Here is a 21,556-nt window from a genome sequence, read left to right as displayed (position 1 = left end):
CAATGTAAATGAGCTCAAAATTGTAAACAGGCTGTCCAGAGCTAATGTTAGTGGAAGGTCTATTGATTGCATGGTCGTTGTTTCACCCTTGAATCAGATGAGTCAGTGTCTGCAGCTGTATTGCTGTTGCATTTGGGCAATGCAACAGCAATACAGGCTGATTATATTATTCATTGTCAAGACCTAATAACCACAGCTGATGCAAATCTTAACAGCAATAAGGTCCATCGAAGTAGCAAACAGTTAAAGAATTACTGGTGCCTGAGGGGATGTGTGCCTTGTTCATTCTAATCCCCACCTCTCTATTCAAAGGTTTATATCAGGTCGTAATTGTTCTGCTATAGACCAGGAGTTATTAAGGGGGAAAGAGCAAATAAATCATTCCAGCACTTAGCTAGTGTGTCTGCTACCTTCTTTGCACACATACACAGTATACATACACTCTCTTTGAAGGCATCATATTACGTTCAGTATCTTCAGAGGGGCCGTTATACTGCAGACCAAAATGAAATCAAAATGAAACATCCATTTAGGTGCAGCCCACCGTGCAGCTTTGGACTGTCCTTTTTATCCTTTCTGGCCGATCTTCCAGTGTGTTTGCAGGCATGCGTGTCTGTTTTCTTTGGGAGTTGTCAGCCAGTTAGACCAAAAGTGGTCTCTTCTTCGTTAGCCCCGTATTTGTTACATTTCTGACATCTCCCTGACATAAAGGGTAAAACAAAGGCATGCACACACACTGCACTTGCCCGCAGTTTAAAAAGTTATACTGTGTTTTATTGCACCGAACAAAAAAAAAATGCACATATTGAACATCAGGCAAGACACTGAAGTCTGTTGTTTATTTGTTTTCAATCTGTCAGAATATGCTGCTTAATAGTAGCCCATAGGCCTGTGATTGAAGACTATTCTTGAACTGGACAGGGATTGAAATAAGATTAGTAGAATGTGACACGATATCTCCCGAGGATCTCCCGGATTCTTGAGTCAACTGATGCTGAAAAAAGCAAAAATCAAAGCCGGGATAATATTTTGAAGAAATACATGAGGGTGTTAGTTGATAATTGATGTGAACAGCAAATGTTGTAAGTCAGCTACACACAGTCACTTTGCTCATCTGTTGTTTGCCAGGAAATAGCTCCGACACATACTGCTTAAATTAAAAGACCGGCTTCAATCTTTTCACCTCATTCTAAAGGCAAATGAGCAATATTCCCCCAAGATCTCTTCTTTTGGGTTAATTTCTTTAATAACGACGTGTAATCTTGGATCCCACCCAATCAGCCCTAGCCACTCGGATAATACATTTCTTAAATTAGCCCCTAATTCTGCATATTTATTACAACCACGTCGTTTTCAGTAGCACAGGAAACTCATATCTACAACTAATAAGACAAATGGATGGATTAGGTTTTCCAAGGAGGATTCATTTGTAAATATCAAACAGAAAGGGACCATTTATTTCACAAAGGGCCATTCATTCATTTCTCCCTGAGCAGCAAATCAGAGGCATCAGGCCTGTGGGGACTGGGAGACTGTTTGCTATAGCTAGCAGCCATAGTCTGAAAGTCATTCATCAGAACCATTTCCCCTTTCCCAAACTCTCCCCAGCCCAGCTGTCATGATGCTGCTGAGATAAATTAGCTGTGTCACCCTGTGTTTCCCAGTGCAGGCAGGGATACTCTTATTGCCTCATGTGCTGCTGTAAATATAAATCTTCCCCACAATACTTGTACAGTATAACTCTTAGATCGTTTCGCAAATTAATGCCTTGATGCATGACAGATTGCTGCTATACATGGTGGTGCTGTCACACAATATAAAAGAAGAGGCTTTTGAAGGCAGTTTGTCCGGCGAATAGTGATTACGCTATGAATCATAACCAGAATCCTGCTATTCATATTATTTGAACATCTGTTCCAAAGCTGGAAACTAATTTTTTAAGTATTTATTTATTTATTATAGTGTTTGAAGTAGCAAAATGTTTACCAACTCAACACCTCAAAGGCATGGCACTGTGCAAAATGACAACCAGGGCTTTTAATGGCTTGCACTAATTGTAGTGATTTCTAAACTCTCTCATATTAGAGATGATTTCTGGTGGTTTTATGAACATATATATATATGTGTGTGTGTGTGTGTGTGTGTGTGTGTGTGTGTGTGTGTGTGTGTGTGTGTATACACACAGTTCCATCTTTGTAGAGTGGCAAAAGGCTGAAAAGCAGAGAGAGGAGTAGGAAATAGAAATGTTTACATTTTTTGGATCCTGTGACGAATTGGTTACATTTCTTTAAGAAATATGGTATACACCAGGCCTCATAATAAGAATTTAAGTATTAAAACATATTTCAGTTTGAATATATATTATGTGAACTTTAATATAAATGAACACTAAGTTTACAGTGATTTGTAAATTAAATTTTGGTAGTGAGACATCACTGCAAAAAGTATTTTAAAAATTTAAAAAAAATCAACAAATACATAAAACTCAAAATCGAATTGGTGCAGTTGTACTGTGTTTTAGAACGCTCCTCCAGAACCACACTGTGTAGCTTCATAGGTTAAACTGTTTTTCATGAGCTTCACAATTTTTAGATTTTTATTTTCACTCTGCCAGTCAACCAATATACTTTACTTTTTCACAAAATGTGAGCCATATTGTAAATTATTGTGCAAAGATCGTTAGGAACCCGTATTTCTTAATAATTTGCTAAGAAAATGGAAAATAATTGCATTGAATGATTAAAACGTGCAAACATACATGGAGACATAGAATATAAAATAAGGTTAAAAAAAAAAAAAGTTTGTTCAATTCTAACGGGCTTGGACATCAATATTATTATTCTTCAACAGAGCCTGAACTCTCTCAAGAGTTCTTGTAATTTATTTATGTCGTTTTCAGCAATAGTTCTTCAGGCTAAGGACTTTCAATGCAGTTCAAAAGCCTCCACCATTCTTTACAGGTGGCTTCTCTGACCTCCTCCTTACATATTGACAAGCATCTGAACCAAAAAGCTCAAGTCTGGATTCATCACTCCTGTTGTCACTGATTTTCAATCCAATTCTTGCATAATTTGGTGTACTTGAGTCTTTCCACTGTTTTCCTTCCTTAAGAATGGCATTTTGACAGCCATCTTTTAAACAGTAGATGGAGGGCTCGATGCATCTCTCATGTCCTGTTTCTTAACAGCGCGACTTTCAGATAGTGTTCCTAGATACCTAAATGGTAAGTGCACTGGTTCTTATATAGCGCTTTTCTATTCTAACCAAGCAATCAAAGTGCTTTTAAACAACTTACCTCAATCAGCAGAGCACTTTTTTCTATACTTTTCTAACGTAAGTGCTCTCTATTTAACATTCACACACATTCATGCTCAGATGGATGCCTCACAAAGCAACTTGGGTTCAGTATCTTGCTCAAGGATATTTAGCATGCAGACCGAAGCAGGTGGGATCGAACCACCAACATTCCAATTAGTGAGTGACCTTCTCCATTTCCTGAGCTACAGCCACTCCTGTAGGAGACCTATCACTTTGGGGGGGGTTTTTGTCCTCTACATGTCCAGTTTCCTCATATTTTTAAGGACACACTGCACACCATGCAGCTGCCAGAGACTAAAGCAAACTTTGTCTAAAAAAAATCTCTATAAAGTCTGGACATGTGGAGACCTATTGCTCCAGACCACTTTCAAAATAAGAAGTCTGGCTCTTTCAATATAAAGCTTAGGGAAATGGGTGGTGGCCAAAGACTTTTGTAATGCACTGCAGTAGTAAATCACCATACAGCTGCTTCATGTCAATTACAGGAATTAGCCATGTTTAGTTATTTTCTAACACTACCTTTAGTGTGTTCAGAGCAGTTGATTTATTATTGTAGTTTTATAATGAAGGACATATGCATAGCATTCACACAATGTGTTTCTCAATGCTTCTTTATGCTCAGAGTGCTGTTAACACCATCACACAATACTCAGCATCATTTCAATGTCGCTGCCTGAAGCTCTCTGTAAGCTTGCAGGGAGCTCTTGAGCTACTTCCACTGACTCTCAACATTCACTTCCCACATTGTTTTTATAGTAAATCAGCACTTACATGATGCAGCATTTAATTCAACCTCATAGCTGAACAGATTGAGAAGCTATTGGAACAGTGGCCTTTGTGACATTTGTTCCTTACAGCAGATCATGTCCACAATTATCCTCAAAATTGTCTCTGTAAATCACCACCTGCTCCTCTGTCAGCCTCTGCAGCTACAGGACCCTGACTGCTGCTGCTCCCCATGCCTCCAGCCCCTTTCTCTTCCTATTCTCTATCCTTCACCTCCTTCTTTCTCTGTCTTCATCTTGTTTTGTTTTTTTTGCCTGTTCCCTTGTTGAAGCCTTGGTGCTGAATATTCCCAGCGGGAGACAGAGAAGAGACAGCAGCAAGCAAAAGAAGCAAAGAGAATATGGAGATCACAGCGAGAGAGAAGGAAGGAGAGGGGAGGAAAGAACAAAGGTGTGTTCAAGAAGAGTTGACTTATAATTTAAAGACACATGGTGGAGAATGACAAGATAGAGAGAAATGCAGTGTATCTGTGGCCTAGCAAACAAACATGAGGTTGAGCTGTTAAGCACTGAGGGAAATGGAGATAAGAGAGGTGATGATACAAGCAGAATTTAAACATTCAAGTGCTTTAGGAAATAGTGGTAAGGAGTAAGGTTGGAAAATTTTCCTTGTCTTTTTGCAAGAAGTTTGACTCTACGCATGTCTAAGTCCTGGCTAGTCAGCTCCACCCTGGACCCAGGATGACAGTTTGATTAAATGCCAAGGGCCTCAACACCCCAGTGCTCTCACAAACACACCTTCTGCCACAGGCACATGCGGTCAGACACACAGTAGACCCCAAAGCTTTATTTACCCCAGCATCCACATGACACATGCAATATTCATGTTCCTCCTTTCACTTTTCAAAGAAAAAATAAATGAAAAGTCTTAGGAGCTGAAATTCCACTGCACAGACTCATTCAACAGACAGTTCCTCTAATGCAACTGGATATATGTATATAAATATGTTTATAGGTTGATGCATAACAGTTCACTTGATATACAGCATATGACGGTATTACATTATGCTGCAGATTGTTTCTCCTACTCTTTTCCCAGCCCATCCCAGTCTCCAGAACTCTCCGACATAGCCCATCAACCACACAGATGGACAAAATTACTCCAAAAAGATATACAGATAAATGTATGCGCTCAATATCCATAAATCCACAAACAGATTTAGCTAAATACAAATATACCAGTGTACATGTACCAGCAGTCTGGAGTGTTTGCAGAGCAGGAAACCTTTTTGCATGCCGGCATGCAAGTATCTGCAGTGTCTGTGCATAATCGAAATTCGCCTACTTAATTACTGGTGCTTGTGCATGTAGAGTACACGTGACCTTGGAAAATTGTCATATTTACATGCAAAGTGGCTATAAAGTAGAGAATAGTGAAAATACATAGAAAAATGCACTATCTATCTGCACTCATGTATATATCTTTCTACGTAGCACTCTTAATTCTTATTCTCATGTATATATCTCATGTATAGCTCATGCACACATCTTTCTACGTAGCACTTTTAATTCTTATCCCTACTTTTATTTTTTCATGTCTATTTAAGTGCTATTTATGACACTATTTAAGTGCTATTTATGACACTATGTTTGCACTGAAGCACCGCAGCAATTTCCTAATGTTGTAAACCTGCTCAACATTTGGCAATAAACCCCTTTGATTCTGATTCTGATTCTGAAAAAATAATAAAACAGTGATATCTACAACCCTGATTTCAAAAATGTTGAGACAGTGTAAAATGTAAGTAAAAACAGAAAGCGGTGATTTGCAAATCTCATATTTTGTTCACAATAGAGATTCCAGATGCACAAGCTATCAATTCCATAGGCTATAAAGCAACGCTATACTGTCAGAGATGCAGGCTTTTTGAACTGAGCACTGATAACAAGCTCTTTAGTTTTGAGGAGGCAGCACCCATGTTTTGCAAAAGACTTTCAAGTTTCAGTTTGTCTGACCACAGAACAAGTTTCACTTTTCCTCAGTCAATTTTAAATGAGCTTTGACTCAGAGCAGACGGTGGTGTTGCTACTTCACATTCACATGTGACTTCTTCTTTGCTTCTTAGAGCTTTAACCTGCAGCAAACTGTGTTCACAGACAGTGATTTCTTGCAGTGTTCCCGAGCCCATGCAGTGATTTCCATGACAGAATCATACTTGTTTTTAAAGCAGCGTCACCTGAAGTCCCTGAAGATCACAGGCATCTAGTGTTGATTTTCAGCTTCGTCCTTTGCACACAGAAATTTCTCCAGATTCTCCAAATCGTTTGATGTTATCTATTCAAAGAAACATTGTTCTGAAATTGTCCCAAATTGTTTGCAGATTGGTGAATCTCTGTCCGTATTTACTTCAAGAAACTCTACCTCTTTAAGATGCTCTATTTATACCCAATCATTTCAGTGACCTGTTGGTTAAATTAGATTAGAAATAAGTATGTCACCTCTGGTTAAGCAATTTGGAGGCAAAGTTAGATGTTTTGGACACGTGCAGAGAAGGGATTGTGGACATATTGAACAAAATATCTTGAAGATGGAGCTTCCAGGCAGGAGAAAAAATGAAGACCTCAGATGGGGTTCCTGGATTTACTAAAGGAGGACATGCAGAGGGTTGATGTGATAGAAGAGGAAGTTAGGGAAAGCGTGAGATGGACGTAGATTAGGTGTTCATCTCCTGCTTTGTAAACAGGCTTTCCAGTGCAGCTTGTTTAGGGGTCACCACACTGAGGAGGGAGCAGCCAAAAGAATAAGAAGAAAAAGAAGTTTAGAAGAAGAAAAAGAAGGTTACAGACACGTTCTCAGTTAACCTAAGGAGTTGCAATATGTTCCCCCAGCTGTTTCTATTCAATACCACTTACTTTCTAGCCTTTTGGTTGTGCATCACAACTTTCATAAGACATGCTGCTGATGTAAAATACCAAATAGGCTACTGTTTTTATGCATAGTAAAATGTCTCAATTTAAACGTCCTATTGTAAAGAAAATATGGGATTATGAGATTTGCAAATCATTGCTGTTTGTATTCGCATTTCACCCAGCTTCTCAATATTTTCAGAATTGGGTTCATAAAAAGGCATCTCCAGTGCCAGGGTTAATGCTCTTTCTTGCAATGTTAAAGAATGGCCGGGATCCCTCTTTTGATCTGGAAAATATTTAGTACAGGGTGTGTTTATTCATCACCTCTCTGCCAGGTTTCTAATAATCAGCCTTGTAGTTTTATCGTAATCCTCCTCCTGCATAGAGACAAGCGGACAGCTCTGAAAACATATTTCCGCCTCAACACTGTCGTGGTGCATAAACAAAAATGAAATTACTTGCATATGTATAAAGCTGTATATAAATGCAGTAAAAGTCAGAAATATCTAGAACATAGTACTCTGATGTTAATGAACTTCATTTGCGCCATAGGTTTGACAACCAGAGTTCGTGGCACTAATAAAATACATCATGCATTTCAGCCTTGAGCATGTCACACACTGCATGTCAAAAGGTGTAATCCCCTCTGGTTCGCTAAAGTGAATGATAAGGTGTGACGTCAAGTAACAGCTATTAGGTTTCCATGCTTGTCAGTGGCTTTTCATTCATCTCCAGTTGGATTTTCAGCATTCGCTGCCTCAGTGGCCTCACTGATTGAAACTGAACTCTTTTTCTCATTTAGAGGAACTGTCAAAGCAAAAATCCATCCTAAGAACAGCTATGTACTGATTATTCTTATTCACATTAGCTCCCTCCCATCAAGCAACTAATAATCTGTGGTGCCTAATAGGCTGTGATGGAAATTCATGACACCAGTTTGCAATGAATACTGACATTTGTGGACTGAGACAGTTCCTGTAATTACACCCCTTTTTGTTTCTGTGTAATGGTGCTGACAGGTCTGAACTCGAGAGAGCATCCATTAATGTACACGACTGGCTAAGAATGGTCCGCATCAGATTTATGTTTATCAGACCTGTGACTTCACAAGAAGAAAGATACGCAATCACAAAAGTGGTTGAGCTGTCTGAGTAACGTTGTGCATGTGTTTCTTTTAAAAAGAGTATTGAAGTGTCTGAACTCTTTCTTTTTTGAAGCAATAAAAAAGCAGCATTTTTATAGTTAAACTTCTGCCGTGTGGGTATTCACAACTATAAAATCGATATTCTTTCAGCAAAGTCTGCATTTTTCTTGCCAATACTAATCAAAGAAACTGCTCTTTATGGGATTTCTTCTTATTCAGTCTTGACAGTATCTCCCTTTTTGTCCAGTGATAAATTTATATTCTCTTTTGTTTTACACCAAACAGTCCATTAGGATATTTGTTCATGTCACAGATGCTTTAGTATGAATAGCAATAATATGTGGCCAGAGTTTCCTGATAAATATCCCTGTTTGGTTTCATAATGGGTTCATTAGTGAAAGTCTAACAGCGTCTTCAGAGCAGCATGCATTTGTTATTCTGTTGTTGTTGTTGTTACACTTGCTTTGGGATTGTGTTTCTGTGCCAAGCAAGTACATCATTATCCCTTCACCCAGACGGATTAGTTTGTTGCTCAGAGCCTCTCCTCCGATATGTCTCTCTTGATGAGCTGACTGGGGAAACAGGGTTGAACAAATGCTGTTAAATGCCACAAGTGTCAGGATCCCTCTCCTGAGAGTTCTGATGCGCCGCCCACCATGTTATTAATATAAGTAACAGATAATCTGTAGTCATCCTCTATTTTTTAAGCTCAACCTGAATATGTTTCTGTTCATGACTGGACCAGAAAAAAATGATTTTATGTCCTTTATTTCCTTTTACAGCCATGCCAACTGCATTCACTCAGGCACATCTTGATCACTTCAGTGTAACTCCTGACTACTGCGTGTGGTGGTGGAATCTCACTGAGAAGGCACCACGTACCCGTACTTGAGCAGCCATTCCCTGCGATACCCTCACTCGTTAAAACATAAGTAATCTCCTCGGTAGAAGGCCTGATTATCCTCTGAGGGGACATTAGAAGTCACGTGTGCTGCATTAACGACAAGAGAGAATGACAGTAAAAACTATGAGTAAGCAGGTGGGATCCTGAATGAATCCAGGAAACATAGAGTGAGGGTTGGTGGTTGCCTGATTTCATCCTTTCTTCCTTGCCATTTGTGAATTTTCTGTCATGTACACTAAAGTATGCCCTAATGTAGACAGACATTCAACACAGTCACAAAGACATAAAGGAAGCTTTGTAGCCCTATCAAGTACACCTATGAAAGAAGTAATGTGCCCATGTGGCGAGGCAGAAATGGGCCAAAATGAGCTTATGAGCCCCTTTAACTTCCCTGTTTATCCCACTCTGTATGCTGCACGTAGCTTTTCAAAGCCAGAATACTGCCTGGTATATTGTGTGGTAATTTAATTAAAATTACCTTAGCAATATGCAACAGAAAACACAAACATAAAATTAATCGTCAGACAATAACACAGTGAAATTAATCTGTGCTTAGAGACAGAGTGATTCAACTCTCAGAGCAACTCTCTGTCTCTTCTCCACTGTGCTGCTCATTCGCCCTGTTTCCCTGTAGCATGGAGATAAAGTTTGTTGTGCATGGGAGAAGAAACAATACAAACTATTAATATGAGGCTTTTCTCCCCAAAACCAGTAGCCTCAGACTCTTTATTGTCATAATATTAAAGAAAAAGTTGCAAATGTGTACATTTACAAACTCCTTAACCATGACATTTTGGTATTTTTACTAACATTTAAGATGTACTTTGTACAATTTAATCTACTATTACACTTTATTTCACAGGCTCTTTATACATTTACATAACGCACAGGACGTTTGGTCAAAGCACTGTGTATGTGATACCAGAGTGAGAGTCGGGACAAATCGTTTACATTTTCAATTCAATTTAATACAGTTTTATTTAAATACCAACAAATCACAGGAACAGTTGCCTCAAGGCACTTTTCATTGTAAGGTAAAGGTAAACAATAATACATCTGCCACAACTGGTTGGGAGTATATATTTCAAAGTATAACATTACTCAGAGTAAATGACTTTCAGAATCTCTTGTACTTTTCAGGTACTGAAAACAGAGTTTTTGAAGCTCTTGCTTAGTTTCCCTATATCTCCCGGAGACAGTCAAGCAAATGTTTAATGATTTATAGCTTACAACACAAATTACAACCATAGCCATAACCTGGCATATCGATCAACCAATGAATGTTTGCCTTAAGGAGTTTGTAAAGGAGTGTGTTTTAACCAAACCAAAAACTAAAGTCAGTCTAAGAATATCGGTTCTACATGGTTCAAACTAGAGATGGACCGATCCGATATTATGTATCGGTATCGGTCCGATACTGACCTAAATTACTGGATCGGATATCGGAGAAAAATAAAAAATGTAATCCGATCCATTAAATATCACGAAAGCACCTCACAAAACTTGCAACACGCCGTAACTCACCTCAGAACGTATGCATCACGTGATAGAGCAGCTGTGGCATGCGGGACCTGTCGGTGGTCTGGATAGCATGCAGAGCTTCGCTAGCAACCTGGCATTTCATCTCCGACAAAGTTATCCCCGAGAGAAGTAAAGCAAGTGTGTAAGTCCATCTCTGAATGTTTGTAAAGCATTCCTGCGTTAAGCTTAACAAGCGACTGCCTCTTCTTGTTGCTACTTCAATCATGAAACTGCTTAATGATCAGCTGATCGGCTTTTCTGTCTCGAGTCCGTGTCTCTTGTTTGTTTTTGGCCCACTTTGCACCAGAAAGAGGAAACCAGCGGCTGAACAACAGCAGAACGTTTAAGCTTGATAAGCTGTTGTTAGAATTTATTTAATATTAATTTCTACACCAGGATCTTTTTTTATGTAGCTGACGCTGGTAACTGTGCAGGGGCGGATCTAGCAAAGTTTAGCCAGGGGGGCCGATAGGGCATTAACAGGGAAAAGGGGGCACAAAGACATACTTTTCTTTCTTACTCTCATTTAAAATGTCTAGCTTTTAATAAATAATTATCTGACACCCAAAGTTTTAATTTGATGTAAAATGAATAGAAGTCAATTACTGTATATAGTGACTATTAAGTCTAATATATACCCTAGTAAGCTATAGTACTTTTTCCTTTGGGAAGGTACCATCTGTGCAGTCTGCAATTTTGTTGAAGAAAGATGTTGAATCTATTTAATATTTCTTGAAAAATAATTGATTTCTGTGCATTTTTTTTCACACTGCATCAAATTAAGGTTGATTACGTCGATTAAGCATCATGAGGTGGCGCGTGAGGGGTGGTTCCTTATTTTTTATTTATTTCTTTTTGTTGTTGCTGGGAGTTGGAACCCTATTAGTTAGGTTGCTTAATATTTACGCTAAGTACTCTTTAAAATACCAGAATAGGGAGGATGGTGTAGGTCTAAGTTTATTAGATTGATCAGTATTGCTGAACTATGAAATATTTTTTTTGTATACAGGTATAACAGAATAGCTTTAGTGTAGTTGTTGTTTTAAACTTGAGTATGAACTTGCAGACTTGCAAAATGCAGCAGGATATTTTAAAAAACAGTTTTGTTGATTAAAAAACACTATATCGGATTCATATCGGTATCGGCAGATATCCAAATTTATGATATCGGTATCGGTATCGGACATAAAAAAGTGGTATCGTGCCATCTCTAGTTCAAACGCAGCCGTCTTTTAGATATCGCACTACACAGCATTTCCACTGTTGTGTCTGCACTACTCTGAGCATGCAGTGATGAATTATTACCAACAACGTTCTACTTCTTCAAAAAAAGTGAGAGAGATAGATAGATAGATAGCCCTTAACTGTTGGCTCTTTTCCAATCTCATTGTCTTGCCTCGTGTTATTCCCTGACTTTCCGGTCATTGTGTTCCCGGATCACAGCAATTACCAAAGTTTCAAGAAACCTTGATTTATTCCTTAGATCATATAGAGTGACAAGGCAAGTACTCCACATTCAAGCTTTCTCTCTCCTGTCATTCACACCGTCTCCTTCTCAGCTCCGTTTCCTTTGCAGTCACGCAGTAGCCTGAGCAATACACACATGCACACTGTCTACAACAAGAAGCACGCAGATTGAATCAGACCTGCAGTGTCCAGCTTTTACTTGGGGTTGGAACACTCTGTGATGGTGATCAACCAAGCATAAACCACCACTTAACCAGCACCCCCGAGAGGGAGATTGTTTTCGCAAAACACTTTGTCAATGGTGCATTCAAGCATCATGCTCTAGCTTGAAACAGGTTCCCCTCATCACAGTCAAACTGGGGCACCGCAGGGTCAGAAAAAACATTAAATGCTGCTTTGGCTTGTTGGGACTTCGGGAGATGCTTTGAAGACTTGCAACATGATTTCCATTCATTTACCAGCAGCACCTTGACCTTTTTTTGTCTTCTCATCTTTGACCGAATCACTTCAGAGAAATGACATTCAAGAATGTCAACCTGTTTACTTACAGCTGAGTGAGAGACAAAAAAGTTACAGAAGTCTCCGTTTACTATGAATCTGCCTTGTTTAAAATTCAACTGGTGGGACAATAATGAAAGAGAATACAGTCTCTGGAGCCTTACTCTCTGTACTCTGCTCAGTTTTGAGGTAGAACACATATTGTAAGGCAGTAGGATTAAGGTGCGTGTGTGCGCGCCTATAGGAGTGTGCGTGCTTCTGTGTGTGCATGACGGGCTTGAAAAGGAAGACAAATGGTCTGTAGCTACCGAGGCCAGTGATTTTATTCATCAAACAGCGCATATTCCAAACCGTGTGCGTTACAAGTGAGGTTAGAGGATGGAAAAGTGAGAATTAAAATAGGGAGGCGGACAGAAAGAATGTGTTTTACCATGTAAGTGCGATTTTAACTAAATCCATTGTCTCGAGGGAAATTCTACAGATTTTTCTCAGAGACTAACTGCTTGTAATTTAGATGAAATAATCCCCTAGACTCCTGTTGCTGCACAGTAGCGCACTAAATCATTCGGAATAACTTCGCTCCCCCCCGGACAAGCTCTGGGAGCGCTGTGAGGCTGACAAAATACTCCCCCATCACCGCCACAAGCTGCTGTTCAGTGCCAGAAAAGACTGAGTGGAGCTGCGTGCGTTTCACTCTCTCTCTCTTCAAAGTCTCTGACAAACAGCAGCCATCGGAGAGCGCAGAGGCGATTTTAGGCGCATTCTCTGTGACCACAGCGGGACCGATGTTGAAAGCGCGCACCAGCCTTCCTCCAAAATGTGCCAGTGCGGCTCATCTGGATCGAAACCCAGACCGGGCTCTCTTGCCGAAGCCGGGAAGCTCTTCTTGAAACACACCACTTTGCACGGCTTAAGACACATCTTCCTCAGCGGCTCCTACCCCCGAAGAGTCGCGTGGTTGCTGGCGTTCCTGGCTGCCTTGGGTCTGCTCTTCACCTGGTCCTCAAACAGAGTGCGGTACCTCCTCTCGTCACCCGTGTACACCAAGGCGCACATGGTGTACGCCAAGCGACTCGTTTTCCCCGCTGTCACCATTTGTAACCAGAACCTCCTTCTGCCGCGGCGCATGAAGAAGACTGACATATTCAGCGCGGGGAAGTGGCTGGGACTTCTGGGGATGAACGGGCAGGTCTCCCCCGCTGCGAGAGAGGCGCTTACCCCTTTGCGGGGCGACAGCGCAGAGGGCGAGCCGCCCTGGTCCCCGCTGTCTCGGATTTTGGACTTCAACCACTTCCTTCCTCCTCCCCGGGAGTCCGAGCCGTCCATGAGACAGCTGCTGGACCGGCTGGGACACCAACTGGAGGAGATGTTGTTGTATTGTCGGTACCAGGGAGAGCTCTGCGGGCCTCGCAATTTTAGCACTGTGAGTGTTTTGCCAAAGTTATTTTATTTTATTTTTTTATAAGTGAACCGCACTCCTCCCCAACAGGTTGATGCCGTTTTTAGAGATGGATGCAGGTTTGGGGATTATTAGGCTGAGTGAAATGTTTATTGTCTGATCGAATCTTACATGTGGCACAAGAATAGGTATCACTCTACGAAATTAATTCACTTTGAAGTCACGCAATTACAAGAATGCACAACACGCATTCCTCCGCACTGTTGCTTGGTGATGTGCCCCAGTAGTTCAATTAACTCTCCCTCTCTCCACGTCTTAAGCTCTATCCATCTACGCCACTGTTATATTTATATGGACTTACGCAGCATCCCACTCTTTTTCTGGTCAGTAATTATTCTGACTGTATCTGAATTCATAAATATATTTCTGTAATAGTTCTGCATTAATGCCCCTAAACAGGCTTGACAAGATTTGAAGTGATGGTTTTATATTTGCATTTCTGCCTCCCTTGTTTAAACAAACTTATATTTCTGTCACTTTCATAAATTACTGAATTTCTCTTGTAAATTCCACAGGAACAATAGCAAAAGATTTAAAAAATAATTCAGTGGAGATGTTTGCAAAATCCAGTAACCTTCAGTGTTGGCCACGTGGTCTGGATTGATCCCTTCTTTGTCGTCCATTACTTCTGGATCAATGTGTATACACTTCTAGACCAATCTGCCCCTAATGAAGACTTTTGATTCATTTAGGAACATTTTACAACACTCACTGACAAAGTGTTAGAGTGCAGTTAACGTTGGCCTCAATGGTAATCTGCAGCCCCATTGATTGCATTCCATCATCATGTGGAGAACAATGTAAAAGCCAAGTGCTGCTCTCTCTCCCACCTCATTACCCAAATTTGTTTTCAGTTAAATAGATTTTGTTATGGTGTTAGAAACACAGTTTGATGTCAAGAAGGCTCCTCTGCTATTTGCAGCAGGCATGATGACTAAGGATTATTTTATCTTTTAGGAAAATGTATAATTTGAAACTCCTTGCCTTGATGGCAGCCCTCAGTCTGTGTCATCAAACCATATCCACAAATAATGCATCAAAAACTGCTTTTTTCATCTCCAATTTACAAAGCAACAGAGCCAGAAAAACAAAAACGTTATCACAGTCAAACACATTTCTTCATAACATCATCTCTAATGTTGTATTAAGTGGGGTAGGGTCTAACCGAAAACAACTTAATTTACAGATATGCATAATATCAAAGTCTGTGTTTTGGGGGCAAGTGCTACTCCACTGATAATCAATGATGATCTCCTTGGCTTCTGGGCAGGCAAGACAAGCTGTCAGCGTGAGTCAGACCAATAGAGTCAGTCACACTTGAGAAGCGAGGTGTGGAGGACGAAGGCGAGTCTGTCTACATAGACTTTGAGGATGTATTGACTTTTGTGCAAGAACCCCCTGTGATGTTGGGTCTCTCTTGAAGCTCTATAAATATGGTCCACTGGCCTCAGCAATCTATCCTTCCCTCCGTTCGTCTTTATCCGTGCTTCACCAACACACATGCTTAATTCTCAGGCCTGTCTCTCTTCACTTGTGGGTCACAGACATTGATTTCTATTTAAGAAGTTGACCTAAGAACGAGCTGGCAGCCTGGGCACCTCCTGCGCGCTCCACTGACTGATGACTCCCTGCCCAGTTTTTCTTAAATCTTACTGGGAAGTCTGTGTATTTAAAGGTGTATTTGGTTTGCCGATCATCAGTGAAACGTTAAGTCAACATTAACCGATGAATTAATGACTTGCGAGCAGCAATATAAGCAGTAAACAAAATATTTACACATTATCACCTTATGAATTTGTAAGCAAGCTGTTAGTTATTAGCAAACAGCGGCCTTTTTATATCTCCAGCCAACATCGCGTAACATTGGGATTCATTCTGAGACATGTTTCCGTCCACTTTCTTCTTTGGTCAACTGTGTTTACCAGTTAGTTGTTTCTTTTGTGTTTGTGCAGTACCTGCCCAGCATCAAACAAAGCAATCTTTTTTTTTCTGATAACAGACCCCTGCTGTGTCTGGAGAGAATGCTAGTGGAAGCAGTGACAATAAACCAAAAGATCTTAGACCAAAACAGCTTTTATATTCATTCCTGCACCTTCTACAACATCACCAGCAATAGCATCATTATTCTAAAAGGCATGCAAATGGGCTTTTTTTTATTTAAAATGAGTTACTTTGATGCTTCCTAATTGGAAAACTTTCTGTGTTGTTCCACTTTAACCCACACCTGTTTTCTTCTAACTAGTCAGAGACAAATTGGGAGCAATGAGCAAAGTTGCCATTTGTAAAGGTGACAGAACAAAAACCTGGCAAGATCCATTTAGATCCTAAGCACCTCTAAGGCTCCCCTTCTAGGCTGACTTGAATAAAAGCTGAGCTCATTCTTGACCTTGGAAACAGTTGTCTTGTTTTTCAAAGTCCGATAAATAGATTCTGTGGGTTCTCATCTGCTGCTGTGCAGAACTCGATATGGAGGTTGTTTTTAAGAGATTTTAGAAGTGAAACATTCCGTCTTTGTTGGGGCTCATTTTGAAGTCTTCATTTATACGCGTGGTGCATTTTGTCTGTCGTGTTAAATTGTATTATATAAAGCATATAAAGCAAAGTAAACTGCCATGCGTCATTATAAACTTGCTAATTCTTGTGTTCGTTGCACAGAGTGAAGCTCAGCATAGATAATCGTTCCTAGGTGTGTGTGTTTTTCTAACTGTCATAAAATAACACACTTGTTGTACTCAGCTCTGATTTTGATATGAATGGAGGAGGAGGAAAGTGGTTCCCTGGCAACTTTAGGGAACAGCTTGTGCATCCTTTTCACATTGTCATGTGAAGGATAGCCGAGGGCCATCTCAACAGTCTCAGGCTGTCTCTCTGTGAATTATTTATCGAAGAGAAAGACGGTGACATTTCAACACCATGTGTGAACGAGACAGAGTGATGTCTCTCTCAGTGTTTTCTCCCATAGGTGGGATCTATTTAAATATTTGTATTCTGTGTTTACAAGTTAACAAGATCTGGCAGTTCTCACTTTAAATGCAATGTATGGGGCACAGTGCTCAATGGAGCAAAAACCAAAAGCGGCGCAGGATTTACCTTCAAGGGAAAAGCTGCTTAGGCAATCCAAATGTTTCACCTTCCTTAATGCTAAATGTATTGGAGCAAATAAAGGTTAACGGCAACAAGTTTCAAACATTCACGATCACTGTGCAGGGTCATTAATTACCAGCTTTATCCCTGCGCTACATCTAGAATTAATTCATTTAAAGCTTATCTTTAAATATTATTAACAGGATTTTGTTTCTGCCTCAGGTATAAAGGTTGCACTTTTCCAGAATATTAAGAAGCTCGTGCTAAACGGTAAGGACGCATTTGAGAAATCTTAACGCAAAAACCAAGGCGCGAGAGACAGACATGAAGAAGCATGTTCTGACTAAGCTCAAACATCAGCTCAAACGAAACACAATGAAGATCCTGACTCCCCAAGGTCATCACTGGCACCCACTTCTGCTGCTCTTCACTCAAAGCAGCGAGCACAATCTCCTGGTTACCACAGCAACTCTGTCACCACATTACCAACACATACACACAGATGGTGAGAAGGGGTGGCTGCACAGTACACACGCACGAAAATACTGTACACACTAATTTGAGCGTAGTCATTCATATTCTCGTGCAGATATGTGTGCACGCTTGGGCACATGCACAATGACAAGTAAATGTGCTTGCAATTGGAACAATCTTATCGCTGTTTTGTTGATGTCTATCTGCCAAATGCTTTTCTCTGTTCAGGGGGAGCAGCAGTGCCTCGTCTTTTGTTCAAACTTGTCTCCTGAAGAGAGTAGAAAAAGTCATATTGAGATTTAATGGGAAAACTTAGAAATTGTGCTAACAAATCAGTAGCTTGTTTAGATGTAGACAGGTCTGTTAGTTAAATTCTATCAATAATAAAGCAAGCATTTCTTTTTTTTCTGCTTTTTTCCTTTTACCTATTGTTTTACTCAGATATTTTCAGTAGGCGTTTTCTGCCTTTTCCATGTCAAAAGATAAATAGTAATCAGATTTTGGTCAGCGGCATCTCCAGGACTAAGATGGATTTCTAGGGCATTTTATTGATATCCTGCTTCTGAGTCTCAGCACATAGAAAGGAGGAGCTCTGCTTTTCACTAAGTTTTTTTTCCACTTATGCACTTGAAAGGTCACATCTCATATTGTGTCCGACCATCAGAAGGCCTTTTATTACATTTCATCACTTTGTGTTTTAAAAGCGCCTATATAACCACCCCATAGGGGGTAATCCATTGTGGATTGTGCTCCATTTATTCCACACACTTCAGTGAACAGGATTTACATTACACTAACTTTTCCTCTTTGAGACATGGCGCCAATCTTTTCAGCTCTCTGCATCTGGTGTTTGTGACATATGAATAATCTGTCATGAAGCACTAATGTCTGAGTCACACGTCACCATATAATGAACGCTTTCTTATTTGTTCCCAAGATCCATGCAATACATTCAGAAGAAAGGAAGCAGCAACACTTTTAAGCAGCCTCAGTATGAAAAAATGTGCAAATTCTCTTTTTCCTGACACTGAATTCTTATCTCGACTGTTTTCCGTGAGAACTGTGTTTGGGCCCAGAGTCGAGGACAAAGGAAAGAGATTTATTTCATTCATTATTTCTCCGCACTTCTTATTACTTGACTCCAAACCTCCTCCCTTCCTTGCTGCTACTGCTTCCTCATTTGAATGTCAAAATGTTGAAGGTTAACAGGAACTTAATTGAGAGCTAGCATGCTTTGATACAAGGCTCAAAATCATGTTGCTTGACAACAAAGTAAGGGATGATTGTATTTTGGATCCTAGCCATGGCTTTCCATTTCCTAATGTTTATGATTGGATTACACATCCATTAGTTCACTAGCCGTCTTGTCTTTGCCAGTAGGTCGCAGTTCATTGCTGCACGCAATAGTGCCTCTTTAAATAGATGCGACTGCATGGATCAACTCTTCGCATGTAGTTTGAGGGCAAGTAGTTTGTTTTGACTGCATCATGTTCATTGAACTCTGTGTTGTATCTCTTTGTGTGGCAGAGAAGAGTTTGCTAGATGTCTTTTTTTTTTTAGATGCTTTTAATCCATTCAGGGGGAAAAAGACTGTATTTTTCATTCAATTGCAAACAAAAACATATATATTCTGAATCTAGCTTTTCAAAAACTCTTTGTCAAATGAATATATTTACATTTTGGACTATGACAAATAACTCTGCTATATGTATATATTTTATACATATTACTTCAAGCCTTGTGCTGAGCACGTCAGCCATCACCATCTTCAGGTGACAAGTGAGTGGTGGTCTTGACTGAGAATCTGAGGAACAATGTTAAAGACTTGTCAGTCACAATGATCCTAACCCAGTGTTCCTTTAACCAAGGGATCTGTGATTTGGAGGGTGGCACGACTCCCAGGTTGAATGCATTCCAGTCAAAGTGGTCAGAAAAGCAAGGGAAAAAAATTGCTTTGCTCCCTAAGATAGTAGATCTATTCATCTATTCCTAGCAATGCAGCAGATCGCCTGTTTTTTTGTTTTGCTTGCAGTCAAAAACACTGCTGCAGCACATTCACTGATAGTGTCGCGGCCTTTTACGTTCCAAACACCAAAAAAGTCCAAGAAAAGGCCGTGGGTGGCAACGGGAGGTTTGTTTTAGAACGCACTTCTGACTCCATTGTTTAAAAATCATATGCCATTTATTTCGTGGAAAATTATAAACAGAAATCAGCCAACTAACTTCTTAAAACTTAAAATTAAACGAAAGTTAACTTAATTTGCTTTAACAACTTCAGAAGTGGTCAAAAAATCATTTTCTAACCCTCCTGTCTTCCCATCTGACATTTGGCAAACAAAAAACAAAAACCTCTCTACCACACCCATCCAGGGTGCTCTTAATCTCTTGATTAATGGGAGGGTCCATAAGCTAATAAACCAATCACTTTCCAAAAGCTTCTCCAATAAAATTAATTACAAATTTACATAACAAAACTAGGTCAGTATATTCTTACACCTTTAAAGAAAAAACAAAAATGAATACAAATTGCATTTTATAAACATTCAACAAAAATGGCCACAACAGATAGAGTGCAGTCAGTGCTCTGTGTATGGCTTATTTCAGTCACAAATACAGAACACTGGCAGTACAGAAGAAAAGTGTTACAGTTTTGCTACTGTTTACATTCACTGCTGCCATCTTGGATAGAAAAGTTGTAGTTGGTGGGGCTTCTCTGACTTTCCTAGTAGGAAATCCATCTTGAAGGGGCATTCCAATTGAAAACTCCAACTTGCTTCAGGTGAAACACAACATAAAGTCTACCTTCCTAACCGTCCTTATGGGACTTTTTGGCAAACCTCTTGCTGCCTATTAGTAAAAAAAAGTTTAAAGCACACACTTAGAGACTATGATCGTGGGGTGATCGTGGCTCAAGAGTTGGGAGGTCGCCTTGTAATCGGAAGGTTGCTGGTTGCTGGTTCGAGCCCCAGCTCGGACAGTCTCGGTCGTTGTGTCCTTGGGCGAGACACTTCACCCGTTGCCTACTGGTGGTGGTCAGAGGGCCCGGTGGCGCCAGTGTCCGGCAGCCTCGCCTCTGTCAGTGCGCCCCAGGGTGGCTGTGGCTACAATGTAGCTTGCCGTCACCAGTGTGTGAATGTGTGTGTGAATGGGTGGATGACTGGTTGTGTAAAGCGCTTTGGGGTCCATGGGGACTAGTAAAGCGCTATATAAATACAGGCCATTTACCATTTACCATTTATTATATCCATCTTTTTTGACTGGCTGGCTGTAAATGTTTAATTTTCCATTAACCAGAAAATTTGAGTCAACTAACCTTTTCAATTCGTTAAAACCAACAGAATAATAAAACTGTTCTAAATTTTAAAATAACAGAAATTGTAGTGATGTGCGGATCGATACTGAAATATCGATTCCTCCGATACCAGTCATTTATGCTCTAGAATCGATTCTCACATTAAAATATCGATATTTTAGTAATTTAGGGTGAATTTGAAGTTTATCATTAACAGGAACACAGTGGAAAGAAACTATATCATTCGGATTGTCTACATTGGAAGGAACTACTTCCTCTTCCGCCTTTGAAGGCAAACTGAAGAGGGACAGGGATAGGTGCTGCTAGGGCGAGACAGACGTCTCTCACAGAGTCCTTTAGTGCTGCAGGCAGGCAAGGTGTTCAAATATATTTCTATATGATGAATTCTGCATTATTAAGTGATAACAACATAGTAATCATTATGATGCTATAATTTGAAGTACAATAAAAGATACAATAAATAAAATAAGTTTTTTGTACAAAGTATCGGTATTGGATCAGTATTGTCGATACCACCCAGAATTTTACTTGGTATCGAATCGGAAAGGAAATCAGTGGTATCGCACATCACTAAGAAATTGTTGTTTTATCTAAAACAACATATAAAATATCTTTATTTCCTTTTGCAAGATTTACTTTGGTACATTGGCCTGAGAGACTTTTCAGGCCAACACTATCCCATTCTGAAATAAGTCATGTCATATTTACTTGAGCACACACTGTATCATGCAGTACTGAG

General features: G+C 40.0%; 1 protein-coding gene across 3 annotated transcripts in view; it reads left to right on the top strand.

Moving 5' to 3' along the window:
* asic1b (acid-sensing (proton-gated) ion channel 1b) overlaps window positions 1-21,556 on the top strand; it is a 184,381-nt gene that overhangs the window by 128,404 nt on the left and 34,421 nt on the right. Inside the window, exon 1 of one of the 3 annotated variants that reach the window (XM_085457585.1) lies at window positions 13,031-13,910. The exons of the other annotated variants lie outside the window; for them this stretch is intronic. Within the exon in view, the coding sequence (XP_085313711.1) occupies window positions 13,305-13,910 (606 nt within the window). The 5' untranslated portion in view covers window positions 13,031-13,304. Of the gene's footprint in view, window positions 1-13,030; window positions 13,911-21,556 lie in introns of those variants that run through there. 3 annotated transcript variants of the gene reach the window in all.

This window comes from Copadichromis virginalis, linkage group LG5 (assembly GCF_057382275.1).
Source record: "Copadichromis virginalis isolate Kocher_CV1m ecotype Utaka linkage group LG5, C_Virginalis_male_GT1.1, whole genome shotgun sequence".
Lineage (NCBI taxonomy): Eukaryota > Metazoa > Chordata > Actinopteri > Cichliformes > Cichlidae > Copadichromis > Copadichromis virginalis.
The sequence above is the reverse complement of the archived record's forward strand: the minus strand, read 5'-3'. Positions and strand labels throughout refer to the sequence as shown.